This window comes from Grammomys surdaster, unplaced genomic scaffold (genome assembly GCF_004785775.1).
Source record: "Grammomys surdaster isolate TR1022 unplaced genomic scaffold, NIH_TR_1.0 166, whole genome shotgun sequence".
In the NCBI taxonomy this organism is placed as follows: Eukaryota; Metazoa; Chordata; class Mammalia; order Rodentia; family Muridae; genus Grammomys; species Grammomys surdaster.
The window spans coordinates 1,157,184-1,185,096 of NW_021604614.1; the positions used below are offsets into that span (position 1 = coordinate 1,157,184).

Genomic DNA, 27,913 nt, shown 5'->3' on the forward strand with positions numbered 1-27,913 from the left:
CTATTTCAAAAGAAAAAAATAAATAAATAAAACCAAAACCAAACAGGTGATAGACCTGAGGTACCTAGTACCTAGGGAGGCAGAGGTGAGAGGATTAGGAGTTATCCTTGGTTTATAGGATATATCCAAGGTTATCCTTAGCTACACAGGTTGAGGTTCCCCTGAACTATATGACACCAGATCTTAGAACAGACACTCAGCATTTTCTAAAATAAAAGGGAAAGCTAGAAAAACCAAGCACCACCGTCTAACCAGCCCCCCCCTAACTAGACAAACAAAATCAATCAGGACAATAATAAAGAGGCTTTGTTTATTATTTAAAAGTGACTCCATTCCTGGGCAGGGGAGGCACTAGGTGAATACAGAAAACATTTTTGTGGGGTGGGGAACATGATTCAGTTGGGCAGCGTTCATGTGAGACCCTGGGTGGCAGTCTCAGTACAGTAAAAACTACCAATGAAAACATCAAACTCCAACCCTATCTCCCACCTCTTGAATTACTTAGCCTGTCACTTAATGTCCCTTATATTCTGAGTCTTAACCCTATTAGAATTTTATGAAACACCAGACAGCCAAACAACCTATCAATAAATCTGTCTCAGTGGCCCAGGTAGGTGACAGTGAATACCTTTGATTCCTCCACTGGGGAGGCAGAGGCAGGATGATCTCTGTGAGTTTAAGGCCAGCCTGGTCTACAGGTGTCCGCAGTCTCTCTCACTGGGTCTGGAATTTGCTAAGTAGGTTAGGCTTGCTGGCCAAGGAGCTCCCATGAGTCTTTCTCTGCCTTCCCGGGGCTGGGATCACAAATCTGTATTACCACACCCAGGTTTTTTGTTTGTTTGTGTTTTTAAATGTAGATGCTGGGCTCAAGTTAAAGCCTTGTTTGCAAGGTGAGCACACACTCCCTACTGTCTTCCCAGCTTCCTTCAGTCTACGAGGGCTCAGTCACACTCTCCCTACTGTCTTCTCAGCTGCCTTCAGTCTATGAGGGCTCAGTTGGACCCCTTGTTGCTGACTCCCTTGTAGAATCTTTTTAAGGACCTCTGTCCAGTTGAAAGTTGTTGTTGTTTTCTTTCCAAGACAGAGTTTCTCTGAATACTCCTGGCTGTCCTGGTACTCACTCTATAGAACCACCTAGCCTCAAACTCACAGAGATCCACTTGCCTCTGCCTCCCAAGTGCCTTGTTGAAAGCCATTCACCATCACCCAGCTGAAAATACTTTTTCTATGGTGTTGAGGTTAAGTTTTGAAAACCCTTTGTTTGTTTGTTTGTCTGTTTGTTTTGTCTTTTCAAGACAGGGTTTCTCTGTGTATCCCTGGTTGTCCTAGAATTTGCTTTGTAGATCTGCCTGCCTCTGTCTTCTGAGTGCTGGGATCACTCTACCCAGCTTTTTATTCCTTTTTCAAGATTTGTTTGTTTTTGTTTTTTGAGACAGGGTTTCTCTGTATGCAGCCCTGGCTGTCCTGGAATTTGCTTTGTAGACCAGGCTGGACTTAAACTCACAGAGATCTGCCTGTCTCTGCTTCCTGAGTGCTGGGATAAAAGGCTTTGCGCCATACACCTGGCTTCAAGATTTATTTTTATTTATGTATTTGTTACATTTGTGTGCCCAAGGAGGCCAGAAAAGGATATCAGATTCCCTGGAGCTAGAATCACAGGCATGTATGAGCCAGTAGACTGGGTGCTGGGAACTGAACTTGGGGTTCTCTGGAAGATCAACAGGCAAGCTAAACCACTGAGTCAGCTCTCCAGCCCCTTATCTTTTTTCTTTTCTTTTCCTGTGTCTTGTGTATACCATAACGACCTTGAATTTGCTACCTAATCAAGGACAACAACGACGTTCTGATCTGTCCATTTCCTGAGTACTAGAATTATCTGTGTGTGCCACCACATTTAGTTTATATGGTAGTAGGATCTTTTATCCTCTATTTTCTTTCTCATTCATTCATTCATTCATTCATCTTTAAGATGCCCTGTCTGGGCTGGAATTCACAGCAATCTGCCTGCCTCTCTGCCTTCCCAATGCTGGGATTAAAGACCAATTGGGGATAAAACAAAAAAAAAACAAAAAAAAAACAAAAAAAGAAAGAAAGAAAGAAAGAGAGAGAGAAAGAGAGAAAGAGAGAAAGAAAGAGAGAAAGAGAGAAAGAGAGAAAGGAAGGAAAGGATAAAAGTGCTCCTAGGTATGGCCAAGGAGAAAGTTTATTATAGATACAAGAGAGACAAAGCAAGAGGCAGACACATCTGGAAGAGTCCAGAGTGGTCATGACCCTCAACCATGAAGAGAGGGGGAACCAGCCAGGAAGCCAAAGGTACAAAAGGAGCAAAACAAAAAGTGGGTAAGCAAAATGTCGGGATAATATAGGGAAGAGCCCCTGGGGGAAGGGCAGCCTAGCCTTCCCCCACCCCGGCCCCCCAGGTAGAGGGCGCAGGTATAACAGGTGGGTACTGAGGGAGGCCGGGAGAACCTGGAGGCCAGGTTCACTTTGATATGTTAAATAGTTACCTCGGTTGCTCGTCTTGGGTTTCAAACAGTTGTCTCCTATTTTCTTGAGCTGAGTGCTCTGTCGACTTTGAATATTGTTGTACCTTAATGTATAAGATTGTTGTTCAACGTGTTGAGTAGATGAAGCAAATAACATATGCAGTCAAGGCCATTGTGTTGGTAACATGCCTATAATTCCAGAACTTTGTCTGGAGCCACCTTGAGTGCTATTAAGACCCTGCTTCAACCCAAACAATCCACAAAAACACACAAAAATAAAATATGCAGTCAAAACTACAGGGGGTGTGAGTTCAGGCAGGCGTTGGTCCAGTTCACTGGAGAGGAAGAAGAGAGTCCCCCAGGGTCGGTCAGCAGACAGCTACACCGTTTAGGGAAAATAAGCAATATACCGGGCGGATATGTGTCATTCCATGATTTCATCCAGTTAAGTCGGATGTTAAAGTGCATCATTGGAGACTGCAACCTTGGTGTGTATGTAGACAATTGTCCAAGGGTTGCATCATTCACGCGGCCATCTCTAGGGCAGGGTCACCCTTTCGATGGTGGTGGTTGGGCAGTTTGGATTTACGGTGTCTGGACTCCCTTTTGCTTACTTTAGACTCGTGTTCTTCTCCGAACCCCCACCATGACCAGTTACTTCAGTGTCAGAGAGTCCAGATCTTTTTCTCTCCTCCCAACTGCCCAGAGGCCACGGGGCGAGGCCGTGAATCAGCACTAGTTTAGACTAGTGCAGGCTACATGCCCGCCAGGGGTCCCCAGCGGCTGCGGGTTTAATCCTGCCCCCTACCCGGTCCGCCTCTGCCTGCGCGCTATGCCCACTGGGAGATGTAGTCTCCATCGCCCCTTTGTCCTTGGTCTACTCTGCGATTCAGTTTTTTTGTGGGTCAAACTATAATTCCCAGGAGTCCACGCGCCAGAGGCTATGCCAAAAAAAAAGGGGGGGAGTTCCTTTAGAGGGGTAAGGTGAGATGGGTTTGACGAAGCTGAGGATTTACGGTGAAGTGAAGAAAGGGGCACATTAGGAAGCAGTGGAGAACTGGGGCTACGCTGAGAAAATCGCGAGGAACCACCGGGAATGTTTCAATAGGGAAGAAGCCCAGTAAATGCAGGGTCGGGCGGGACCGGGCGGGGCGCGCGCATGCGCGAGTGGGAGGTGACTTTACGTCACTCGTGTGGGCGGGACCGCAGGGGGTTGTCCGCCCGCGGCACGCATTGGAGCCGCAGCCTCCTTGCGCCGGGTCCCGCGGTCGCAGCTCGTGCCGCCTTCTTCTCGTCCTCGCCTCAGCAGCTTGCTTCGTGGGTCGGTCCCTCCGACACACGAGCTCCAAGCCGCTCCTCTCTTTTCCTAAAGCCCTTCAAGGCAGTCTTTAGTTTCCTTCTTTCCAGCCGACCCTCTTCAGTCCCGCGAAGATGGTGGACCGCGAGCAACTGGTGCAGAAAGCCCGGCTGGCCGAGCAGGCGGAGCGCTACGACGATATGGCCGCGGCCATGAAGAACGTGAGTGTCTCCTCCCCTCCCCCCTGCCTCGCCCCAGCCGCTCCCGACACCGCGATCCTCGGCGTGGAAGGCATGCTTAGGGGCATGTCGTCTTGTCACGACTGTAGGGTCACCATTCCATCTCACTCCTTGGAGGGATTGGGTCCGGGTCCTAGTAAGTGTGGCTCATGCACCCGAGTGGTGACGCGGCCTCTTTCCCAGCCTTTCCGAGTTCGGGGCTGGGGCGGGGTCTTGCGTGGCTGGTCTCTGTTGTGGGGTGAGAATGTCTCTGTGACCCTGAATGTCCAGAGACCTGAGTTGGGGGCCGTGCGCATCCTTTGTGCCCCACTTCCCCTCCTCCCAGCTTAGGCGTGGGGGCGGGGGGACCGCATGGATGCGGTTCCTCTTTCTCTCCCTGGTGTCTGGGCGGCGCCTTTCCCATTCACTCAGCAGGTCTCCCAGTTTGCCGCCTCCCCACTCCATCAGCACCCCCCAACCCCCATCTTCCCCACTGACACATCTTTTAAAGACATTTCGGGAAGAAAAAAAATGTACACCCCCCCCTCCAAAAAAAAAAAAAAAAAAAAAAAAGAAACCAAGCCCGGCCTCAGTGATGTAAAATCGAAACCACCTTGCTCACGTTTTTCTTAACAAAAGGCTTCTTTTACCCATTCCCCCATGCAAGCCTGTTAGGAAGGGAGGGATACGTGTGTGTCGCTGGCATTCTCATTTATGACCCTCTATATGGCACCTTTATTTTTCATTTCAAAGGGTTAAATATAATGCCTTTGCATGTTAACTGACTGAGACATGCAGTTTCTCTTTTAATTGCAGGCACGAGTCTGCAGAAATTCGTATGAGTGTAAAAAAATATTCTGTCTGATCTGATACTGCAAACAAAGCGGTGGTGGGAGGCAGTATCAAGTCATTCCAGAAGATTCTGCATTTGTCATATTGCAGAGAGCCTAGACTGGGTGGAGGCTGGGTGCAGTTATTTTAAAGGGAAAAGAGTCTTTAAACATTTTTTGTTCTTTTTGTTAAATGTATCTGAGGGTTTTTTATTCCCCCTGACCTAATGATGCATCCTCATTCTGATGAGAAGAGAATACTGTCGCATTTTTGTCTGAGATGCAAAATCCTAACTAGTTGCACCATTTTGCCAGTTACAGTCAATTTATTAATGAATTGGGGACCACTTTACCAGCAGAGGTTGGGGGGAGAGCCCTGGATATTGCAAAATTCAGTAAAAAATTAATATTTGGGTTTTCAAAAATTGAGAATTGGGTTTTCCACTCCCTTAATATCTAACTTCCTGCCTTATGTAACAAAGGTTGTTAAATGCATCTCTGGTGTGAAGTGGATGCTGGAGTGCTCCTTCCCTGTCAGACCTTACAAATGAAACAGAAGAGAGACTATTTAATTTTAAATGATTTTTTTTCTTGTTTTTTTCAAAAGGCCAGGTGCTTATCCTTTCCTGATTAAATGAGCTACAGATGTTTTTCACTTTACAAAAAAATAATTGGTTTTAAAACCAGAAGTACTATTGTATTAGTGTGTTGTTACAGTTGCCTTTTTATAACAGTTTAACGATTAAAGGATACAAGTTGGACTTCCAGTAGGTCACTGATGTTAGAAATGTCTTCAGTTTGTGATATCTAGCTCTAATTTTCCCCTATTTCTAGTTCCACAGGAGAGCGAGTGACCTCGCACCTATATCCATAGCAACCCAGTGATGTCACACACAATGACACAGAGGCTGCAATGCACCTAAGGGCTGGTAGGGAGTTTTCAGATGGCATTTGTCCAAGGTAATGCAGAAATGAGCTGATAAGCCAGGTGTCATTGAACACTTCATCTTCTCCCAGATGGGCTTTGGTCCCCAAAATAAAAATTGTAGTTTCTTTTAGAGATGGCCAGTGACAGCTAGACAAGCCCATTCACCTTAAACTCCCATTAGCAAAAGTTGATAGGGTACTTTCATGTTTTTAAGCATTCTTCTCCCTTGTTTTAAAAACCCAACGATGAGGAAATGAATGGATTTCTAAATAAAAACGGTCATAGTGAAGAGGTTGGGTGTGCATTTAGGGTTATCTCAACAAAACAGGTTTTCATAAAAAACCTTAAATGGTGGCTTCCTGCTGGCCATCTGAAATAGCTGTTAGGGAATAAGAACCCAGTACAAAATATTTTCCATGTAAATATGGGAAGGTTGTGTTTTACTGACAGTACTTTGAAAGGAAGAACCATTTGTAAAATAAAGACCTTTTTTTAAAAGAAAGTTTTCTCAAACCTATTTTCTGTGGTTTTGAGGGAATTACTTCTTAGTGAATTTTCACACAACCCTTAACTGAAACAGGGTTGGTTTCTCTGCTGGCAGCTCATCCAACTGCCTGTGTGTGAGTGTGAGAGTCCCTGAGTTGGGGTCTCAGCACCAGAAAAATTGGAACAGCCCTCATTCCAGAATTTAGCATGAAGAAAGAAACTTCATTTTACCGCCCCAGCTGAGCTCTCGATGAAGGGAACTAGGTTTAGTTGTATCTGGGGAATTATTCTGGGAATGCTGTGGTTGGAATCCGTGCACAGCCTTGTATGTGGGTGAATAGGATAGAGATCGTGATTGGGCAGTATTCCGAAGCAGGAGAGCTAGGTCACTTAAGATGAGTGTGTAATCTTGTGTTTAAGCAGAATGCCTAGATGGGTCCGACCTGTTAGATGACCTCATAGCTCCTGTCATCCACATTTTCAGGTTCTGTCATCTCACTTTCTTTGGGCAATCACCGTCCAAAATGATGAAAATGTAATAAAAGTCCTCAACCTGTCTTACAGTCTGTTGTTATAATCTTTCTGTTTTCTTATCAGCTCTTACTCTTTCTGTGCCTGTCTTAGAGATTAAATTTATTACAGGTATGTATGAGATACAGTGTTCAGAATTAGCTGCAATTGCAGGCCTCTGCTGAGGATCTTGGGGGAGGGGGAGTCTTTGGCTTTCAGTGGCCTCTTGAGAACTTAACTATCCTGAGTGGGCCACTGGTATTTGCCTCCTGCAGGAGATCAAGTTTGGGAGTAGTCACTTCCGTGGAGTTATGGGTTAGGCACTCTTAACCAGGTGTTTTACGGTAGCAAAAGTCAGACATAATTACGTAAACAGGTCTTCCTGCTGGGATCAGTGGGTTTTAAAATCCTTAATCTTCAGGAGTTCTTCAGGAGCCTGATCAATAGCCATTGTCCCTAATGGAGTGATAACCCTTTGCAGGCTCTTCTGGGTGGAGCTCTGCCAGCTCTTCTCAGTCATGTGGTTTAGGCATGTGGAGATAGCATATAACTTTGTTTCTCATGTTATCCTTTACAATGCTGAAATGAAGATTAAATTATTTTTTCCTTTTTCTCTTTAAGAATTACCAGCCATGTTTGTGTAAGCCAGAGGACAGCCAGCTTTCAGGAGTCCTCTTTCTGCCATGTAGGTCTGGGGAATTGAACTCAGGTCTTGAGGCTTGCCGACAAGCACCTTTACCTGCTGAGCATCTCACCAGCCCCTAAGTACTTTTCTCCACCCCCTCCCCCCAAATAATTGGGAAAAAAATTCTCATGTGCTTCTTGAATTCTTTGAGATAAAGAATGTGTTTAAATATGCATGTTCCCATTATATTCTGATTAAAGGCAGACCCCAGCCACTTGGGTTCTTCATGTCTGAAACTTCAGGGGCTGTCACTTACGACAACTAATTCTGTATTATTGAAAGGGAAGAAAATTATGTTGGGTTTTGGGTTTTTTTTTTTTGTTTGTTTTGTTTTGTTTTTGCTTTTTCTTTTTTGAGACAAGTTCTCACTGTGTAGACCAAGCTGGGTTTGAACTCAGAGCCACCTGTTTCAGCCCCTTTGTCTGCCCAGTGCTGGAATTACAGGACTGATACATCACACCCAGCTGATACATACTGGGTTTTTTTCTTTTGTTTTGTTTTTAGGTAAAAGTCACAGCATACTAACTTAGCCCAATCCGATAAGAGAATTTAATGGCACTTGGTATTTCATATATCTTTAAAAAGCCATTGCCCCCAGTTCAAAAATGAAAGCTGGGTGTGTATGGCTTGGAAAGGAGAGGCTGGAACATACAGGAATACTTGAACCTGCCAGAAGGGGCTGAAACAAGGCCTTTGTTTAAAAAAGATACTGGTCTGGACTGTAGTTTGCTGGGTTTCAGAACATGATTACCTACTCTGGAATGTGCCCACCACCAGCCCCAGTCATTGGTAATTGGTTGTCTTTTCGTCTTTATTTTTGAAGTCTAACTCTTTCATAAAGCAGAGGAAGGGACCCAGCTTTTAGCTAGGTTTGTATTTCCATTTAAAGAGTCACAGTACTTAAAAGCCATATGGTGTTCACCTAAACAAACAGTAATTCATCTGAAATCGGAGCAAACTGTTAAGCCCTGGGAGGTTGTGGAAACATGGCTGGTGCCCTGGGAGCCCAGGCCTACTCTTGTGAATGACTTCCTGCTGAGCGGTAGTTGGTCCCTCATGAACGCTCCCCAGGCAGTGACTGGGCCTGCTGAGGTCTTGAAGCTTGGCATTCTCAGTTGGAAGATGGGGAATGTGTCTGTTACCAACCCCTCGGCAGGAGAGTGCTTTTCGTCTTCTCACTCACCTGCAGTCCAGCCGACCACAACCCTTTATCTAACTGGGCATCTGATTCTCTAGTGAGAAACCTGGAAAAGATTTCTTTTTTTATGTGTGAGTTTTGCCTGCATGTAAGTTGTACCAGGTGCATGCAGTGCTTATGTAGGTCAGAAGGGGGCGTCAGATGCCCTGGAACAGGAGTTAGAGATAGATAGCTGGGAGCTGCTGTGGAGGTGCTGGGAACCAACCCAGGTCCAGTGAGAGCAGCAGGTCCTCTTACTTGCCACGCATCTTTCTGGCCCCTCTTTTTAATTCAGAGAGGCGGGGTCTCATGTAGCCCAGGCTGGCTTCAAAGCTGTTATGTAGCTAAGGATGACCTTGCATTTTTGATCCGCCTGCTTCCACCTATCAAGTGCTGGGGATGAATACCAGGGCGTTGTGCATGCTAGGCAATCGCTGAGCCACATCTCCCACCCTCTGTTTAACAGTCGCTTTTTTAGTATTGAGACAGGGTCTCGCTGTAGCCAAGGCTGCCCTCAAACACTGGTGATACTGTTAGGGGCATCCGTCACTGCCTCGAACTTGTGTTCACATAAGCCCCTGCATTCTGTCCTCCTTACTAATACTCACTATGGAGGTGCCGGCTTCTGCCATTTTAGGCGATATGCTATATGCAGCTGCCTTACAGCCTTTCCTTTAGTAGGTTTTTTTTTTTTGTCCTCAAATTCCATTTTAGGTATTGGTTATTTATCACTTTGGTTATGAAACTCATCTGGTTGTCTTTCTTAAAGATTTTTATTGCTGGGCGGTGGTGGCGCACGCCTTTAATCCCAGCACTTGGGAGGCAGAGGCAGGTGGATTTCTCAGTTCGAGGCCAGCCTGGTCTACAGAGTGAGTTCCAGGACAGCCAGGGCTACACAGAGAAACCCTGTCTGGAGAAACCAAAAAAAAAAAAAAAAGATTTTTATTTTACTTATTTGTATGTGTGTGGGTATGTGGGTGTGAGCTCAGGTGCCCACAGAGGCCAAAACCAATGGATTCTGAATCTGGCCTTTCTAGCCCCCTGGGGTGTATGTGTGTCATAGTCAGGAGCTCACTGTAGTGGAGACTGGCATTGGACTCCGGATTCTCAGGCATCTTATTTGCCATGCTGGGGATTGAACCTAGATCCTGTGTGCCATGTGTGTAGTACACCTAAGATACATACCCAGTCCTCTGGTTGCTTTTGAGGCAAGTTCTCAGCAATATATTATCGGCAGGCCTTGCTTGAACTTGTAGTTGGACTAGGATTATGACCTGTGCCAGCAGACTCACCATCAGGACCATGCAGTCTTGGCTGTCCTGGAGCTTGCTATGTAGGACCATGCTGGCCTTGAACTCAGATCTCTGCCTCCCGAGTTCTGGCAATTAAAGGTATGCAGTGCCACTGTGTATCACCATGCCTGGCCCTTTTTTCTTTTTCCTGTTTAATTAGTTTTCTTTTTTTTTTTTGGTTTTTCGAGACAGGGTTTCTGTGTGTAGTTCTGGCTGTCCTGGAACTCACTCTGTAGATCAGGCTGGCCTCGAACTCAGAAATCCGCCTGTCTCTGCCTCCCACGTGCTGGGATTAAAGGTGTTCACCACCACCGCCCGGCTTAATTAGTTTTCAAGGAAGTGATAGCTTAGGCAGTAGCTGTCTGGATTGATTTATTGATCGTTTGAGGCAGGTACTTGCTGAGTGGCTGGCATGATATCTATTATGCAGCCCAGATGGGCTGGGTGGTGGGATTACAGACATCACTTCCTTGACCTGAATAGAATGATTCCATTGTGCTCGGAGCCTTAGCTTTGCTTGTTAATTGCTAAAAAGGAAAAAGCATTGTGTGTTTTTCCCATCTGTTTGATGTAGACCAGATTGGCAGGTACTCACCGTGTAGCCCTAGGATGAGCTTGAACAGCTGACCCTCTTGCTTCTAGCTCTGTACAGGTACCACTCGAGCTGACCAGGATCTTATATATACACAGATTTTTTTTTTTTTAAAGATTTATCCCTGGAGTTCAGGTGTTTATGAGCCATCTGACAGATGCTAGGAGCTCGTGCAGGAGAAGCTGAGACATCTTTCCAGCCCTGTTTCTGGCATTTTTTTTTTGAGATGTCTCATGAAGCCAGACTGACCTCATAATCCTAAACGTCTGATTCTCCTGCCTCTACTACCCAAACTCTGGGATTATAGGATTGTACAACCATGCCTGATTTTACTTAGTGCTAGGAATGGAGTCAGGACCTTCTGCATGCTAGTAGACCCTCTGAACTCAGCCCACACTGTAGAATGTCTTTGGAAGATATAAACATCATTTTGGTATCTTCAACTTTCTGAAAGTTGATATGGTACTCAGGCTGCCATATTTAAGCATTCTTTATCTAGGAGCCGAGTCTGTGGTGCTTGTACTCTGAAGGCCAGAAGCCCACTTTTCCTTCTGGTGTTGCTAGAGGGTGAGCTCAGGATTGCCTGTTTACTTACGACTCGCTAATGAGCTCCGCCCACTTCTCACCTTAATGACTTGCTTTCCTTGTGCTGCAGAGGCTTTCTCCAAACTTCTTGACAGACATCCTCTCTCCAGAGTATATAGGCACCCTGTTAACTTCATTGAATGTGTGTGTGTGTGTGTGTGTGTGTGTGTGTGTATTTGTGCTTGTGAGTGCAGTTCCTGTAGAAAATGTGGGTCTTCTGTAACTAGAATTGCAGGCAGTTGTGAGTCACCTGGCATGGGTGGTAAGAACTCAGGTCTTTTGGAACAGCAGACTGGCCTTGAACTCACAGAAATCCATTAGTCACTGCCTCCCCACTGCTGGGACTAAAGACTAAGTGACCCACCACTGCTGGCTTAAGGCCTTTTCCTTGTAATACTAGGGTTTGAATGTAGAGCCTCACACACAACAGGCAAGAGCTTACCCCTTGCACTTCAGCCTTTGCCCCCTTTCAATTTAGTGTCCAGGCCACTGCCTTAATTTTATATCTGAAGTCACTATGAATACATTTCTATTTCTAAATAATTTTATTACATCATGATTAATTTATATTGAGAGGCTGTTTAGGTCAGGAAAAAAATGTGGGAGTTGGTTGTCTCATACTGTCTAGCTGTCGTGGTCAATCTCTTCTAGCGGGTACTCAGACCTGCTGAGTGATCTCACTGGCCATGAATACATTTTTCTTTAAGTGACAAGATACGAACGAGTATGCAGCCCAGGTTGTCCTAAGTGCTTTCTGCCTCAGCCTTTTGAGTTCTGGCAGGATAGACTTAAGACTGCAAGCAGGGGCACTGTACAGATGGCTCAGTGCTTAGAGCACTCAGAGCTCTTCAGGGACATGCATAATCCGCAGTCAGGCAGCTCCTGGGGATTCTACACCTTACCCTCTCTGGCCTCTGTGGACACTGCACACGGACACATATTTAAGTAAAGTTAAAAAAGACAAACATGACACATTCACATACAGCGCCTCAAGTATAAGTGCTGGGGAAATAGTTGTGTGTACGTATGTGTATGAACACATGCATGTATGTATACATGCACATACAGTACCTGTTAGATTTTTAAAAGATAAAGAGTATGTCCTGTGGGTGTGTGGAGAGGTATGGGGGAAGGGGATGTCTCAGCGGGCCCATGCTGAGGCATCTCTTCCCCCTGAGGAACCACACAACAGTATAGCATAGAATAGAGTTTATTCAGGGCATGGGGAGGGGATCCAGGAGGGTAGTAGAGGCAGAGAGAGAGAGGGAGGGAGGGAGAAAGAGAGAGAGAGGGCAAGCAGGTAGAGGAGTAGAGGCCAGCCATGACCACGTGGAGAGAGGGGCAAGGGGAGGGGCGAGGGGACAGAAGCTGGAGGCAAGAGAGCAGGAGAGCAAGAGATTGAGAGAGGAGGGGGCAAGCTGCCCCTTTTTATAGTGGGCAGGCCTACCTGGCTGTTGCCAGGTAACTGTGGGGAGGAGTTTAGACAGAATATCTGTTTTATTCAGATCTGAACCAGCTGAACTTCTTGGATCACCTGTGTTCAGGTTGGTCGTAGACTTAGTAATATTTCTCTTGTGTTAGTTGGGGCAGTCTTGGAACTCCCATGTAGACTGGGCTAGCCTTGAACTCAGAGATCCACCTGCCTCTGAGGGCTGGGATTAAAGCGTTACATCATCAGGAACAGCAGTTTTAAGATTCAGTATTAATGAAACTTTAACATCACGTAGCTCAGGCTGGCCAGGAGCTTGAACACTGACCAACGATGAGTTCCAGCTGAGCTGGAACCTCTGCTTCTGTTTTTTCATCTGGGATTGTAGGCTTTCACTACCAGGTCTGTTGGGGGTTTGGTTTTGATGTGCTTTTGAGGGCTTGTCCAATGGCTCAGTAAGGCCACTTGCCCCAACAATCGATGTTCAATCCTAGAGCCCACATTGAGGAAGGAGAGAACCACCTCTCACAAGTTGCCCTTTGACCTCTACTCGTGTTGTGGTGCCTATATGCTCACACACAGTAAATACATGAATGTTCTGAAGTTTTAGAGGCCATGCCTATACTCTAGCAGTAAGGCAGTGGTAGGTGGACCTTAGGGTCAGTCTAGAGAAGTCAGTTCTTGTCTTTGTCTAAAAAGGGGTGGACTTGTAGCTCAGTTATGGAGACTTGCCTGGTGAGGTCCCGCATTCAACATCCAGTATCACAGAAGTGAGTGGTCTGGAGTGGTCTTTTGTGTTTTGTACTAAAAACAAGAGGTTGTAGAGGGGAATATGTGTATGGTACATTATAAGGTACATTGTAGCCCCTCCACCTTCACTCTTTGCCCTTTACTGCGTCCCTACTCTTTTTTTTTTTTTTAAAGGGTAGAGAGCAGGTCTCTGTTTGTTTGTTTGTTTGTTTGTTTTTCAAGACAGGGTTTCTCTGTGTAGCCCTGGCTGTCCTGGAACTCACTCTGTACACCAGGCTGGCCTCGAACTCAGAAATCTGCCTGCCTCTGCCTCCCAAGTGCTGGGACTAAAGGCGAGTGCCACCACCGCCTGGTGAGACAGGGTCTCTTATAACACAAACTGGCCTGGAAGTGATCTTCTGCCTTCCGGTTTTCGACATTATCTGTGTGTAAGTATGCACCCCATTTTGCTACTTTGGCTTTGCTACATTGACTTTATTATCTTTAAAGGAAACTTTAAAAAAGTAAGGTTTGCCTGGGCAGTGGTGGTGCACGCCTTTAATCCCAGCACTTGGGAGGCAGAGACAGGCGGATTTCTGAGTTCGAGGCCAACCTGGTCTACAGAGTGAGTTCTAGGACAGCCAGAGCTATACAGAGAAACCCTGTCCCGATAAACCAAAAAAAAAAAAAAGTAGGGTTTGCTGGTGTGAACTGCAGCCCCCTCCATGTACACACACAGATGCACACAGACACTCAGCTACTCTCCACTTTACCGCATATTAGCAATTTGAGTCTAAATACTTTGCTGCTTTCCTGGCCCCCTTTGGGATTATTTACCATTTTGGAAGATGGCTTTTTGACTACTTAAAATTACCCCTTATTTGCCACAGATGCTCAAATTACCAGCAATATCTTTGCATTCAAATATAGCAACTTCAAAGTATAGAGTTTTTTTTCCCTTAGGGCATTAAATCCAGGTGGTAGATAATTTATTCCCCCCTCTCCTTGGTGTTAAGAAGATGCTTAACCATCAGCTCATACTGCCACGAGGGAGCTGAAATCCTGGGTGGGTTGGGAGTGGGTGGAGATGGTGGTGCTGAGTACCAGGCCGGTGAGTGGGTGAGCTCTCTGCTCTCGGTGGAGAGCTCCTCTGTCTCTGGTCTTCCTACTTTTTCTTTCTTTTTAAGACAGGCCTTACTATGTAGCTTTGACTGTTCTGAAACTATGTATACCAGGATAGCCTTGAACTCAGGATGCTAAAACTGATATTAAAAGCATGTACCACTATGCCTGGCTTGCTGCTTTTTCTTAATTCTGTTCTTTAAACTCTGATAGAATAAGCTCCCACCAAATTTTTGGAGATTGTGTGTATTAACTCCATTCTGCTTTTTTGTTGGGCACTGTTGTGTGTGTGTGTGTGTGTGTGTGTGAGTGTGTGTGTGTGTGTGCGTAGGGGGGACAGGGAGAGGGGAGAAAGTGGAGTAGGAGGTCAAGGACAACTTGCAGGAATGTGCTCTCGACTTCCATCACGTGGGTCCCCGAGGATTGAACTCAGGTCCTCAGGCTTGGTGGCAAGCACCTTTATTCAGTGAGCTGTCTCCCCACCCACCCTCTGTTAACCTTTGTTAACCCACAGGGCAGCTGGGTGAGGCCCACACAGGCCTGTGCTGCAGCATTACTGCATGGAGGCTGGAGGTCTGGAGTCTTCAGTTGTTCTTCATTATTTTTTTCTACCTTATTGTTACTATTTTAATGTTATTCTGTTTGTTAGGGGGTGCGTGGTACAGAACATGGTAGAAGACAACTTATAACAACAGTTGGTTGTCTTCTGCTGAGTAGGTTCTTGGGATCCAAGTTCAGTCTTCAGGCTTGGTGGCAGGCTCCATTCCCTGTCTTTACTGTTTATTGAGACAGGGTCTCCTACTGAACCTGATAGGCTGGATTGACTGGACAGAAAGCCCTAGAGCTTTGTCAGTCTCTCCCCTGCTGTTGGCATTTCATGGAGTGTACTACCACACGTGTCTTCTCATGCGTGTGCTAGGAGTCCGAACTTAGACCATCATGCGTGTGCTGCGGTCCCTTTGCCCACGGAGCCATCTCCAACTGTTGTAAATGATTTTTTTTTCAATAGGCAGCAGGCTGTGGTGGCAAGATCAGCTAACCCCAGGCTCTAAAAGGTTTTTGCTCTTGTGAGCTACGTGAATTGTCTCTCCCACAATGGGATTTGGCCATTTAGATATTTATCAGTGAAGGAAAAACATACAATAAACATATGAAGATTCTACATATTAATAAACATATATTCAGATTCAAATTATATCCAGCACTTGGGAGGCAGAGGCTGGTGGATCTCGGGTGAGTTCAAGCCCAGCCTTGTCTACAGAGAGAGATCCAGGACAACCAGGGCTACACAGAGAAACTCTGATGCATAATAACCAGCAACAACAACAACAAAAAGATTGAGTTTGTATTGTTATTCAGGTCTGCAGTACATGTTTCCGTGAGCAGCCATGTTGCTGACCCTTTTTCCTGCATAGCTCTAGGTGGAAGTCCCTGTAGACCACGCTGACATTGAATTTCTGTCTGTTCTGCCTCTGTCTCTGTGTGACTGCATTTCAGTGTAGAGGCACCACATGGGGCTTCTTGTAGTTTTCTTCCTGGATTGGCTCAGGCTGAGCATAAATTTCATTTCTTTCTATCCCCGACTACCCAATGTTGGGGATGATAGCGCGGTGCTGCCCGATGCTAGTAGTGTTTGTTAATGTTGGTATCCATGCCATTGCAGATACTTTTCACACTGAGTGTTTGTATTAACTATTGACCTCACGATTCAGTATGTTGTATCATTTAACGGGGGAGCTAAGTGGTGCTACCAGTCCTGGAGATACTTCCAAGAGGGAAGAGATGGATACCAGACACTAAAGTGGAAGCACCTCACTGGGAAGAAGTGGATCCAGTCCACCAGAAATGTTGCCATTTTAGCCAGGTGTGGAGGTGTGAGCCATAGTCCAGCTCCTCAGAGGGCCAGTGTAAAAGGATTGCTTGAGTTCATGGATTGAGGCCAGCCAGGGAGTCCTTGGTTTTTTTTGGTTTTTCAAGACAGGGTTTCTCTGTGTAGCCCTGGCTGTCCTGGAACTCACTCTGTAGACCAGGCTGGCCTCAAACTCAGAAATCCGCCTGCCTCTGCCTCCCAAGTGCTGGGATTAAAGGCGTGTGCCATCACCGCCTGGCTTGTTGTTTTTTGTTTTTTGTTTTTTTTTTTCTTGTTTTATTTCAAGACAAGTTTCTCTGTGTAGCCCTGGCTGTCCTGCAACTTGCCCTGTAGACCAGGCTGGCCTCAAAACTCAGATATACGTGCCTCTGCCTCCCAAGTGCTGAGATCAAAGGTGAGTGCCTCCACCAAAAAAAAAAAAAGAAGAAGAAGAAGAAGAAAAAAGGACGTTTTAAACAATTCAGTTATTATAAATCGCATCCAGGGAATCCTCCAGGTCCTGAACAGTTGAGAGAATAAAATAGCAAGTCTGAAGTTGTTAATACTGACTTACAAGGGAGGCTCTTGTTGTTTAGGTGTTAAGTTAGTTAGATGGAAGAGGAATCTGATGGTGCAAGCTTGTAATCTCACTATTCAGTAGGCTGAGGCAGGAGAGTTGAGTCCCAGATTAGCATAGCAAGGCCATGTCAACAAACAAATAGAGACTGTGGCCTACATTTTCAGTTTAGAGCCATCCAAGACAGCCATTTGAGTATAAATGAAGCCGGGCACTTCACCTTTAACCCCAGCACTCAGGAGGCAGAGGCAGGTGGATCTGAGTTCAAGGCCAGCCTAGGCTACAGAGTTCCAGGAAAACCAGAGCTACTCAGATAAACCCTGTCTGGAAATAAGGCATCAGAAAGAAAGCAGAAAAGTCAAGGAAATGGAGCCATCAGTGAGTGAAGAGGAAGTGTGGGTCGGGAGGGCGATGGGTGGAGTTTCGGATGGGTGGTTGAGTGCCTGCCTGTACAGCGAGAGCTTGCAGTGCTGACGGACTCTTGGAGAGCACAGGAAGGATGGATGCTGCCACTGTACACTGACTCCCCGCTGTTCCATGGCACTGTGTATCCCTGGCCAGTCCCATGCTCAGAAGTCCACCACTCACCTTCCTAGTACTGGAATTAAAAGTGTACAGCTGGACCCAGCTAAGGTTTTCTGTGGTTGGTTTTTTAGAGACAGGGTCTTATTGTATGTATAGCCTCTCTCTCTAGTGCCGGGATTAGGCATGCATTCCTGTGCTGAGCCTCCAGCTAAGTTTTTAACTGTATTTATTCACTGAGAGGTGTGCAGGGTGTGGGTGCAGGTATGTATGTATGTATATATGTATGTATGTATGCATGTATGTGTGAGCCATGGAGCAGGAATGGGTTCCCCCCCCCCATCCTAGGGTCAGTATAAGGTTGCCCACTGGATTTAGGCTATTTTAATTGGGAAAAGAGGATGCGTGTGGAGGCCAGAGGTCAGTGTTTGGTGTCTTGAGTAGTTCTCCAGATTATTTGTATGTGCATATACTGTGGAGGCCAGAGAGAATGACTGGGAGCTCTTAGAGGAAGAACAATTTTCTCAGCCACAGGGTGTGTGGGTTACTGGGATGGGGGATCACATTCCTCTGAAAGGGTGGTTTGGAAGGGCCAGCATTTCCCACTCTTTCAGAGGACACAAGTTATCCTCTCTGGCTTCCCACATACAACATACACAGACACAAATACAGCGTGTGTGTCTGTCTGTTTGTCTGTCTCACTATGTACTCTTGGCTGGCCTGGAACTAATACAATTTTTAAAGAAAGTTTTATTGCATTTACTTTTATATTTTTGTTTGAGAATGACTTCTTTAACAAGACAAATTTCCCAAAAGCAAAAGTACAAAGAGACCAGAAGTTTAAGGAAAGAGGACGTTGACTTTAGGAGGTGAAGAGGCAGAAGGCAAAGGCCAGAGAGGAGGGCAGTGGTGGGGGTCAGTATGACTCAGGGCAGCTGTGTTTGAGGACATTTTAACTGACTTAGGTTTACCGTTTACCTAATTTTTAGAAGAACATTATTTTGACAGCTAGGCCAACAGGATTCCTGGACATGGCATGTCTTGATTTTTATTCACTGTTCAGGAGGGTAGCTGCTCTGGTCTGCCTCAACTAGGCTGGGTTCTCTTTCTCTCCAAGTTAGGGGAAGCTTCTCCCTCTGGTAGCAGATAGCTACTTAGCAGCTGCAGGACGGTTCAGGTGACAGGTTCAGTTCACAGGGTGGAAGAAGCTGGTCCCCCACCTCTCTCTTTTAAATAAGTGTTATTTTGTATGTGGTGTTTTGCCTGCATATCTTTGTGGACCCGCATGTTTGCTGTTCACGTAGAGACCAGAAGAGGGCGTCAGACGTGCTTGTGACTGCCCTCTGAGTTACGGAAATGGAAGCTGGGTCCTGTGGAAGAGCTAGCTACCTGCTGCTCCTAACTGTTTAGTCGTGTCTCTAGTCCCAGATTCCATGTCTTGACGGTAGGTACTACACACCTGGAAGGAAAAGGGTGGTAACCTCACAGCCATTATAAACATGGGGCTGGATTTATCCAGTGTAGATTCAGTCACTCCACAGTACTGACAGTGCCTTTTAGGATACCATGGTGATTGACTAGTGAGTCATTGGGGCAAACCGGTCACAGCGGGGCACTGACCTGAAGACAGGGTTTGGTAGGTAGGAGGTAGCACCCATGGCCACCTCCAGTAGAAGCAAGTGTAGGGTTGGAGAGAGTTCCTAGCACCCATATAATATAAAAAGACACGCTTGGTGCCACCTGTCTGTAATCCTAGCCCTAGGGAGGCAGTGACAGGTGGTTCTCTGTAACTTCTGGACAGCTAGCTTTGCTCAGTGAGGTTTAGGTTCAGTGAGATAATATCTCAGGACGGTTAAAGACATCCAGAGTTGTCTTGACCCCGGCCTCCATTATACATGTCAACATGAACACAAAATGCAGGTGCTTTGGATGCCTTTGGTTTTTGCTGTCCCCCTCCTTTTTTAAATGATATACTTATTTTTATTTTATGTATTGTTGTTCTGCCTACTCATGTAACCTCTGTCCACTTGGAAGAAAATCTTTGAGACAGAAACTTGTATGTGGTCCTGGGGTGGTTTGGAACTGATTCCCCTGCCTCCTGAATACTAAGATTACAGGAATATGTGACCACCCCTACTTTGATCTTTAGTATTCTTAGTCCTTAGTGGGGGGTGGCTTTGATCCCCATGCTGCTCTGTGGTTGCTGGAACTGGGGGAAGACATTTTCTCACTCAGAGTCACACCTATAAAGTGAGTTTATTTAATTGCCCACTTTGCAGGGTAGCTGTAGAAAGAACTTGGTGACTTTTACAAAGCCGGGAGTTCCAGCCCAGTTTTTGTCCCCTTGGAGTGTGACCTTGGCCCTGAACATGCCATGGATGGCTCCCTTTTGCCCTCTTTTACCCAGCATGATAGCTCTTAGCAGAAGAGTCACCTGCTCTGGTGGTTACTGTCCTGCTGGAACCTCTAAGCTTCCCAGGCTGTTTTGTTGCCCTAAGGAGACGAGCTTTGTGAGCCAAGCCTGGTGGCCCACTCCAGCACTTGGGAGGTGGAGGTTGGGGAACAGGCTGGGCTACATGACTTCCTGCCTTAGACACAACAGAAAGGACCAAAAAAAATGTCACACTCTTCCTCAAGAGACTGATCCAGTCTGAATCCAGATGTTCTAGGAGGTTTGATGCATTGTTCTCTAAGTGCCGTCGAGCTCCCTTGTCACACTGTTTGAGACAGGGTTTTAATACCCAGCCCATGACCTTCTACCTTAGGCTCCTGAGTGCTAGCTCATCAGGTCTTAAAGAGTATGTCGCCTCAAGATTACTAGGATAAGCTTGTGTTGAGGTTCGCAAGGTTACCCTTGGATTCATTGATTTGTCAAAGCTAGTCTGCTCGTGGCTGAGATTGATTGTGGTGAAAGTTGGCAAGGCCCAGGCTGCAGAGGAAAGGCCAGGCATGGGCTGCCAAGGACATGACATGGGGTGATGTCTGGTGCAGCCAGACAAGTGAAAGACTAGTGCCCACCACACCAGGGAAGTCTTCTGAAGACCTTGGGTATGGGGGGCGGGGGGGGGGGCGGCATGCTCAAAGCACCCAGGATGCACGGGAAGTCTAAGACCATGTAGTTTGTGCAGATATATTGGAGACTGAATGGTTCTTATCCTAGGGGGAGGGGGTGGTGAGAATCTTCCCAAGATCCAAGTGCCCAAATACCAGCCAAGGGTCAGCCTTAAAGACCGGCCTTCTAAAGATAGCCTTGGCGAAGCTTTTCTGTTAACCCTTCCTGCACAGATGCCATATGGGTTTAAGGTTCTCCAGTTATGTAACATCACATGCTTTCTCGAGTTTGAGCTTTTTTCTTTTTTTCTCTTTTTTTTTTTTTTTCTTTTTTGGTTTTTCGAGACGGGGTTTCTCTGTGTAGCCCTGGCTGTCCTGGAACTCACTCTGTAGACCAGGCTGGCCTCAAACTCAGAAATCCTCCTGTCTCTGCCTCCCAAATGCTGGGATCAAAGGCGTACACCACCACTGCCCGACAAGTTTTAGCTTATTATTTAGTAAGTACGAGCTGCCTGTAGGATACACAAATAATTGTAACCAGCCAGAACTGTGCCTGGTTAATTTTTCAGTGGTTTACTACATTGCCCAAGCAGCATGCACATCCTGGGACATTCCGCAGGTGCCTGTGCATGTGCATGCCTGTGCGTGTGCATGCCTTGCACTGTGCCGCCTTGTTTCTTCTCCCACTGTAGGGTCTTCACTGTGTTTGCTTTTTCATGGCTTCTTAGCCATGTTTTGCAAAGGTGGTTTTGACTCATATACAGGGTTTAAAGCAAAATTGAGCAGGGCCCCCATGTGCCTCTTGCCTCAACACAAGCGGAATCTCCCTGCCAACGCCCTCACCAGAGGAATGTTTGTGGTTCATGAACCTGCATTGTTACATCTGAACTTTGGAGGACAGGATCTTGTTCGATAGTCTGGGCTAGCCTTGGACACCCTACCCTTAGCCTCCAGAGGGCTAGCTAGGGTTGCAGGTGTGTGCCACAGCACTCTGCCATCACGTCTGTACCACACAACATTACAGTTTACTCTAGGGCTCCCTCTTGGTGTGTAGAATTTTAGAAAAGGATCCATGTGTATTGTGACGGCACCACACAGGAGCCTGTCCCTGAAACTGCTGCTATTCCCTTTTGGTCTTATTTGCCTCAGTTCTTTCTTTGTAGGGCTTGCCAGTGTTACTGGGTTGTCATGCTGTTTGTACTTACCACTATAATCGTTATTTTGTACTTTTCCCTGAAAGATGGTGCACGGTAGAAATCCCTTTCCCTCCATGCTTCTTTGCAGACCCACAGTCTCTTGTATGGGGGATCACTAGGGACTTCTGATGCCTTCGCCTCTGCCTCACAAGTGCTCACAGGTGTACTCTCATGTGTAGAATTAGGGGTTCAAACCCAGGCCATAACTGTGTAATAGCTCCAGGGGTCTGGCTCTCACATAGACAAACATAAAATACCAATGCTCATAAAGTAAAAATAAATCATTAAAAAAATAAATTGTACTCAGCAGGGTCTTGGGAGTGTAGAACAGAGGATCAGGATAAGTTCAAGGTCTTTTTGTTTTTTTTCTCCCATGGAAACTACTTCATAGTTTTGAATTTTGTATTTACAGGGAGATTAATTTCATGGAGTTACAGACAATTGTGAGCTGCCATGTGGGTGCTGGGATTTGAACCCAGGTCCTGAAAGAGAGCCTGTGCTCTTATCTTAACCACTGAGCTACCTCTCCAGCCTTCATGTTCTTTTTTGAAAGACAGCATGTGTGTCTCTCTAGGTAGAGCAGGCTAGCCTCAGATTCTCAAATTCTCTTGTGCTGGTATGAAAAGCGCATGCCACTACGGCTGCCCTTAGTCTTTGCTATGTGACACAGTGTCACATTGCCGGGCTTGAAGCTAGATTGGTGCCCCAGACTGGCCCCGGATTCTTCTGCTTGAGTGTTGGCATTGCAGGTGTGCTCTGAATGACCCAGTACTCCAGGGCTTAAGGTCAGGTCATTGTGGTATTTCCCCAGAGTCTCCATAGTTGCTAATCTTGGGAAAGAACAGTCCTGTTCTGTGGTGAGATGGGGAGAGCAGTGGGTGCTGCTCACACGGTTTCTGACATCTTTCAGTCACTGATGGAAACTTGAGCTGAGGTAGGAGTTGAGAAAGGTCCTTCCCCACCGCACTCTACAGGTTAAAGCCGGCAGCCTTCCTGTGATTCCAGGCAGCACCCTGTGGTCTGTGCTGTGCCTCCGTTGTCTTAGTTGTTCTAAGCAGAGCACAGATCTAAAGGACAGGCAGGGATTTACACTTGAGAGTTTTCTAGGAACAGAGAAGATGTCTGCTATCAGGGTCACATGATTGACAAAGAGGGCATTGGTGGTACACACCTAAACCTAACCCAAGAGGCAGAGCCCGACAGATCTCTGCAGTCCGCCCAAGGCTGCACAGTGAGGTGGTGTGCTCACTCCCCGAAAAAGGGGGAGCTTGATGACAATTCAGTGTTGGTGTCACTTCCTCCCTGACAGGCTTCCCGTGATGAACCACCGTTTTGAACACTACTAGATTTTTCCACCTTAAAAAAAAAAAAAAAACCCTTTTGGGCCAGTTGGGTGCCCCACCAGGGAGGATACCCACCTCCAAACCTAAGGATCTGAGTAAAATCCCTAGGACCGAAATTACGAAAGCACCACATATATACATGCGTAAATGAATAAACAATAATTTTTAAAATAGAAAAGTACTTAGGTACTAGGGGACCCAGGTTCAGTTCTCTGCACCCACAGAGCAGCCCACAACTATCTGTAACTCCAGTTCCAGAAGTTTACTCTGCCAGCGTCAGGTGTCACGCACATGTAGTGCACATACATGCAGCAAAACTACCGTACATATAATAGGAAAATACTGAGGAGCTTGGAGACAGCTTAGTGGTTGGACTGTGTGCTGCTCTTGCAGAAGCCCTAGGTTTGGGGTGCCTCATAACTGCCTGCAATCCCAGCTCCAGAGGGCCTGATGCCTTCTTGCCTCTGAGGGCATCTACACTCGTGTGCAATTAGAAATCAAATCCAGGGTTTAAAAGTGTGTGTGTGTGCACATGCCTGGGGCTGTGGGTGGTGTGGCATATTTGAGAGTGAAGCTGTAGAAGGTTGGGAACTGTTGTGTGGGTTCTGGGAACCAACCCCGAGTCCATGAGAATAGAAGTGCTCGCAATTGCTGGGCTGTCTCCCCTGCTGACCTCAGTTGTTTTGGAATTACAGCAGCCTCTCTGTGCAGCTATGGTTGTCCTGAAACTTGATTTATAAACTTAGCTGTCTTTGAACTCAGAGATCTCCTGCTGCTTCTACTCCCTGCCATGTCCAGCTGACAGAAGGACCTGGTTTAGAGGGTTTTTGTTACTGTTTTTTGAGGGGGCTAGGTTTTTTTTTTGTTTTGTTTTTGAGACAAGATTTCTGTATGCTCTGGCTGGCCTGAAACTCACACTTGTAGACCAAGCTGGCCTGGAACTCGGAGCTCTCCCTGCTTCTGCCTTCCCAGTGCTGGGATTAAAGGTGTGTGCCACCATGCCCAGTTGACTTAAGATTTTTTTAAATGTATTTATGTATATATGTACACTGTAGCTGTCTTCAGACACACCAGAAGAGGGTGTCAGATCTCACTACAGATGGTTGTGAGCCACCATATGGGTACTGGGAATTGAACTCAGGACCTCTGGAAGAACAGTCAGTGCTCTTAACTGCTGAGCCATCTCTCTAGCCCGACTTAAGATTTTTTTTTTTTAAGGGAAAAAAGAAATTGTTTCTGATACTGGTATGCTAGGCAGGTACTCCCCACTCTCCCCACTGACCAGGCCCTGGGCCTCTATAGTTTTTATTTTGGTAAAGGGTCCCTCCAAGTTTCCCAGGCTGGTCTTTGCTCTGTTGCTCAGGCAGACCTTGGACTATCTGTCTTCTATCCTTTGCTTCCCACCTGGCTCCTTCCTTTCTTTGAGCAGACTTAGAGCTTAAGGTTTTCCCCTCTAACTTAGTTTTCACTGGCAGAGAACATGGAGAATGTTCCAGATGTGGCCGAGTTACTCTAGCTAAAGGTTGCTGTTGGCCTTACACAACCTCCCTGTTGCAGTTGGCCACGAGGAGACAAACTTCTCTTTCCAAGCACCCACTGCTGCTTCAGGGCTCTGCAGCCTTAGCAGAGCCATCCGTGTAGTGTGCTGATGAGGTCACTGGAGCTTTAAATAGCGCCCAGCTCTTGAAATAAGGACAGCATGATTTAGGGCAAAGGCCAGAACTAGATCTCCATGGCCGCAGGCACTTGAGCTCTTCTGGCATCTGAGACGGGGATTGGGTTGCACCGCAGCAGGGCTTCGGTTTCTGCAGAGACCTGTGAACAAGCCTGTGTCTGACTGTCCGGGGAGTTAGCTCTCTGCAGGCTGCTGTTGAGGTTCATGGAAGGAATGTAAAGACTTAGGAAGGCGGGAAGGGAGGGAGGGTCAGACCAAAGAGAGAGTGCAGCAGGAAGACAGCCGAGGACGTGGTTGTTGATAAGGAAGGTGGAGGCTTCGTGGGGAGTTCTTCTGGTGCTTCCTCGGATACCTCTTTCCATACTGTAGCGCATATACTTTGTCGTGAATTGAGCACTCCACAGTGGCTCAAGCCTTTAATCCCATCATGCCAGAGCCAGAGGCAGGCGGGGGTGTTCTGGGTCAGCCAGGACTACGTTGTAGTGATGCTTTGTCTCAAGGGAGAGAAAAGCATTTGTCTCAAACACCTAAAGGTACCCATGCACATGCAGAAATAGGTCTTTATGGGTATGATAGTTGGAATGTAGCTCAGTGGGTAGAAGGCTAGGCTACTATGCCAGAGGCCCTGGGCTTGATCCTAACACCACCTAAAAAGTAATGGTGGGGCCACACTGCTGTATCTATAGCAATCAAAGCCCAGAGAAATGCAGTGGCTTGCTCCTAAGGCCACCCAACAAGCTCTTGTCTTCTGAGGCCTCAGGACTCAGCAAGAGTTAGACAGGGTGGTCCACACTTAACAGTCCACAGTGGAGAGCCTAAAGCAGGAGGACAGGGAGGTTGGTTTGGCCTGGAGGGCTTGGTTTGTTGGTTGGTTGGTTTTGTGGGGGTTTGATTTGGTTTGTTTTTTTTTTTTTCCTTGTCAACTTGACACAAGCTGTGGGCAAGGCTGTCTGGAGGTGTTTTTTCTTGATTAGTGATGTGTGTGTGTGGGGGGTGAGGCCCAGCCCACCGTGGGTGGTACCAACTTCAGGCTGGTGGTCTCGGGTGGTATAAAAATGTAGGCCAAGTACTTCATGGGGAGCAAGCTAGTAAGCAAGTCTCCCCCCATACACCCACTATGGCCTGACTTCCCCCCAGTAATGGAGAGTGACCTGAGAGTTAATAAGAAATCACCGCTTTTGATCATGTATTTATTACAGCAGCAGGAAGCTAACTGAGGTGATGTAAGACTGTGTCCCTCCAGGGTGGTGTGGGCACAGGGTGACCAGTAGCATGGCGGCTGCAAGCCTCCCTTGTCTGACTTCCTGCTTCCTGTAGACCCGCTAGAGCCGGAGCCTCGCCCGTAACTCCTGCTGTTCACTAGGAATAAGATGGCCAGGGCTTAATTTCACATCCTGGGCTCAGGGCAAGGTGTAGTGCAGATGAGGCCTGGGTTCTGTCTCCAGCACTAAGTGGTGCCATACTTGTCCCTTCTGGTTTTTCCCAGTGCTGCAAATTGGAACCTAGAGTGTAAAGATGCCCTCTGCTGTTTAGCTGCAGAACTGCTGTAGCCGCAGACGGTGTAAATCTGTTTCCCTAGTCTGCTAAGGCTCCTCGGTGGTCAGGAACTTACGTTGTTGGTTTTTTCCTTTTATGGATTTTTGAGACACGATCTCTATGTAGCTCTGACTGTCCTTGTTTACTATGTAGAACAGACTGACTTCAAACTCAGATGTTGTCTGTCTCTGGATGTTTTAGCAACATGTGTCTGTGTACCACATGTGCCTGGTACCTGCAGAGGCCAGAAGAGGGCATTAGATGCCCTGGACTTGTAGTTACAATGGCTGTGAGCTACCATGTGGGTGCTAGGAAGTGAACTCCAGGTTCTCTGGAAAGAGCAGCCAGTGATCTCAAACTCACAGAGCTTGCCTGCCTCTGCTTCTTGGTTTAAAGGTGTGCGCCACCAACCTCCTGGCTTCTCCAGTCCCATTTTAAAATTATTTATTCCATTTATTTGTGTGTTGGGAAAAGTTTATTTATATGGTTTGTGGAGTTCAGGGGCAACTTGAAAATCGGTTCTGGTCACTATAGATCCCAGAGTTAACCCTGCATTGAGACTTTACAATGGGTGACTTCACTCTCTGAGCCATTCTGCCTGGCCCAGTCACCCAGTGTCGACTTCCTTTCTGTGGTGGTCATCTGTTTGTTGTTAGCATAGGAGAAGAAAAACTTCCTTTTTGCCCAAAAGTCAACTTAAGGGTGACTCATTCCCGGAGGGACCATGACTCAGATAAGGGCACTGGTCAGTCTGAGAAGCCTGCTCCCTTCCTGAAAACATAGCTAGCTTGTGCTGTGATTGCTAGGGGTCCATGTTATGTGAGAGGATTTGACTTGTCTTCTAGGACAGGCTGACAGTCATTCTGTGGAGGATGCTGGTGCTTGTTACCATGGAAGCCTCCTGTGCTCCTCCTCTTGCTCATTCCCCTTGTGCCCAGGCAGAGTACAGTCTGTCTGTCTGCCTGCTAACCACCTCGATGGCTGGTGGACCTGTTGTGGGTGGTGTAAAGATTTGCTTCTCCCCATTATCATCATCTCTGTTGTAACGGTACTCTGTCCTTCCTCCTCCAGGTGACAGAGCTGAATGAACCACTGTCCAACGAGGAACGGAACCTCCTGTCGGTGGCCTACAAGAACGTGGTTGGGGCTCGCCGCTCCTCCTGGAGGGTCATCAGCAGCATCGAGCAGAAGACGTCTGCGGATGGCAACGAGAAGAAGATCGAGATGGTCCGAGCCTACCGGGAGAAGATCGAGAAGGAGCTGGAGGCCGTGTGCCAGGATGTGCTGAGCCTGCTGGACAGCTACCTGATCAAGAACTGCAGCGAGACCCAGTACGAGAGCAAGGTGTTCTACCTGAAGATGAAAGGGGACTATTACCGTTACCTGGCGGAAGTGGCCACTGGGGAGAAGAGGGCGACCGTGGTGGAGTCGTCCGAGAAGGCCTACAGCGAAGCCCATGAGATCAGCAAGGAGCACATGCAGCCCACCCACCCCATCCGGCTGGGCCTGGCGCTTAACTACTCCGTTTTCTACTACGAGATCCAGAACGCCCCGGAGCAAGCTTGCCACCTGGCCAAGACCGCCTTCGATGATGCCATCGCCGAGCTTGACACTCTGAACGAGGACTCCTACAAGGACTCCACTCTGATCATGCAGCTGCTCCGAGACAACCTCACGCTCTGGACGAGCGACCAGCAAGATGACGACGGCGGCGAAGGCAACAACTAAGGCCCGGGTGGACTGGCAGCGCACGCTGATGCTACTACTGCAGTCTTTATTTTTTTCCCATGAGTTGGGG

The 27,913-nt window shown here is 47.0% G+C and overlaps 1 protein-coding gene across 1 annotated transcript; it reads left to right on the forward strand.

Annotated features, from left to right (window-relative positions):
• The first annotated feature begins 3,719 nt into the window (after nucleotides 1–3,719).
• Nucleotides 3,720–27,880, forward strand: Ywhag (tyrosine 3-monooxygenase/tryptophan 5-monooxygenase activation protein gamma). The gene is made up of 2 exons (XM_028766117.1): nucleotides 3,720–4,004; nucleotides 27,187–27,880. The coding sequence occupies exons 1-2, from the start codon at nucleotides 3,918–3,920 to the stop codon at nucleotides 27,841–27,843; spliced, it is 744 nt and encodes a 247-aa protein (XP_028621950.1). The 5' UTR covers nucleotides 3,720–3,917; the 3' UTR covers nucleotides 27,844–27,880.
• Nucleotides 27,881–27,913: the final 33 nt, after the last annotated feature.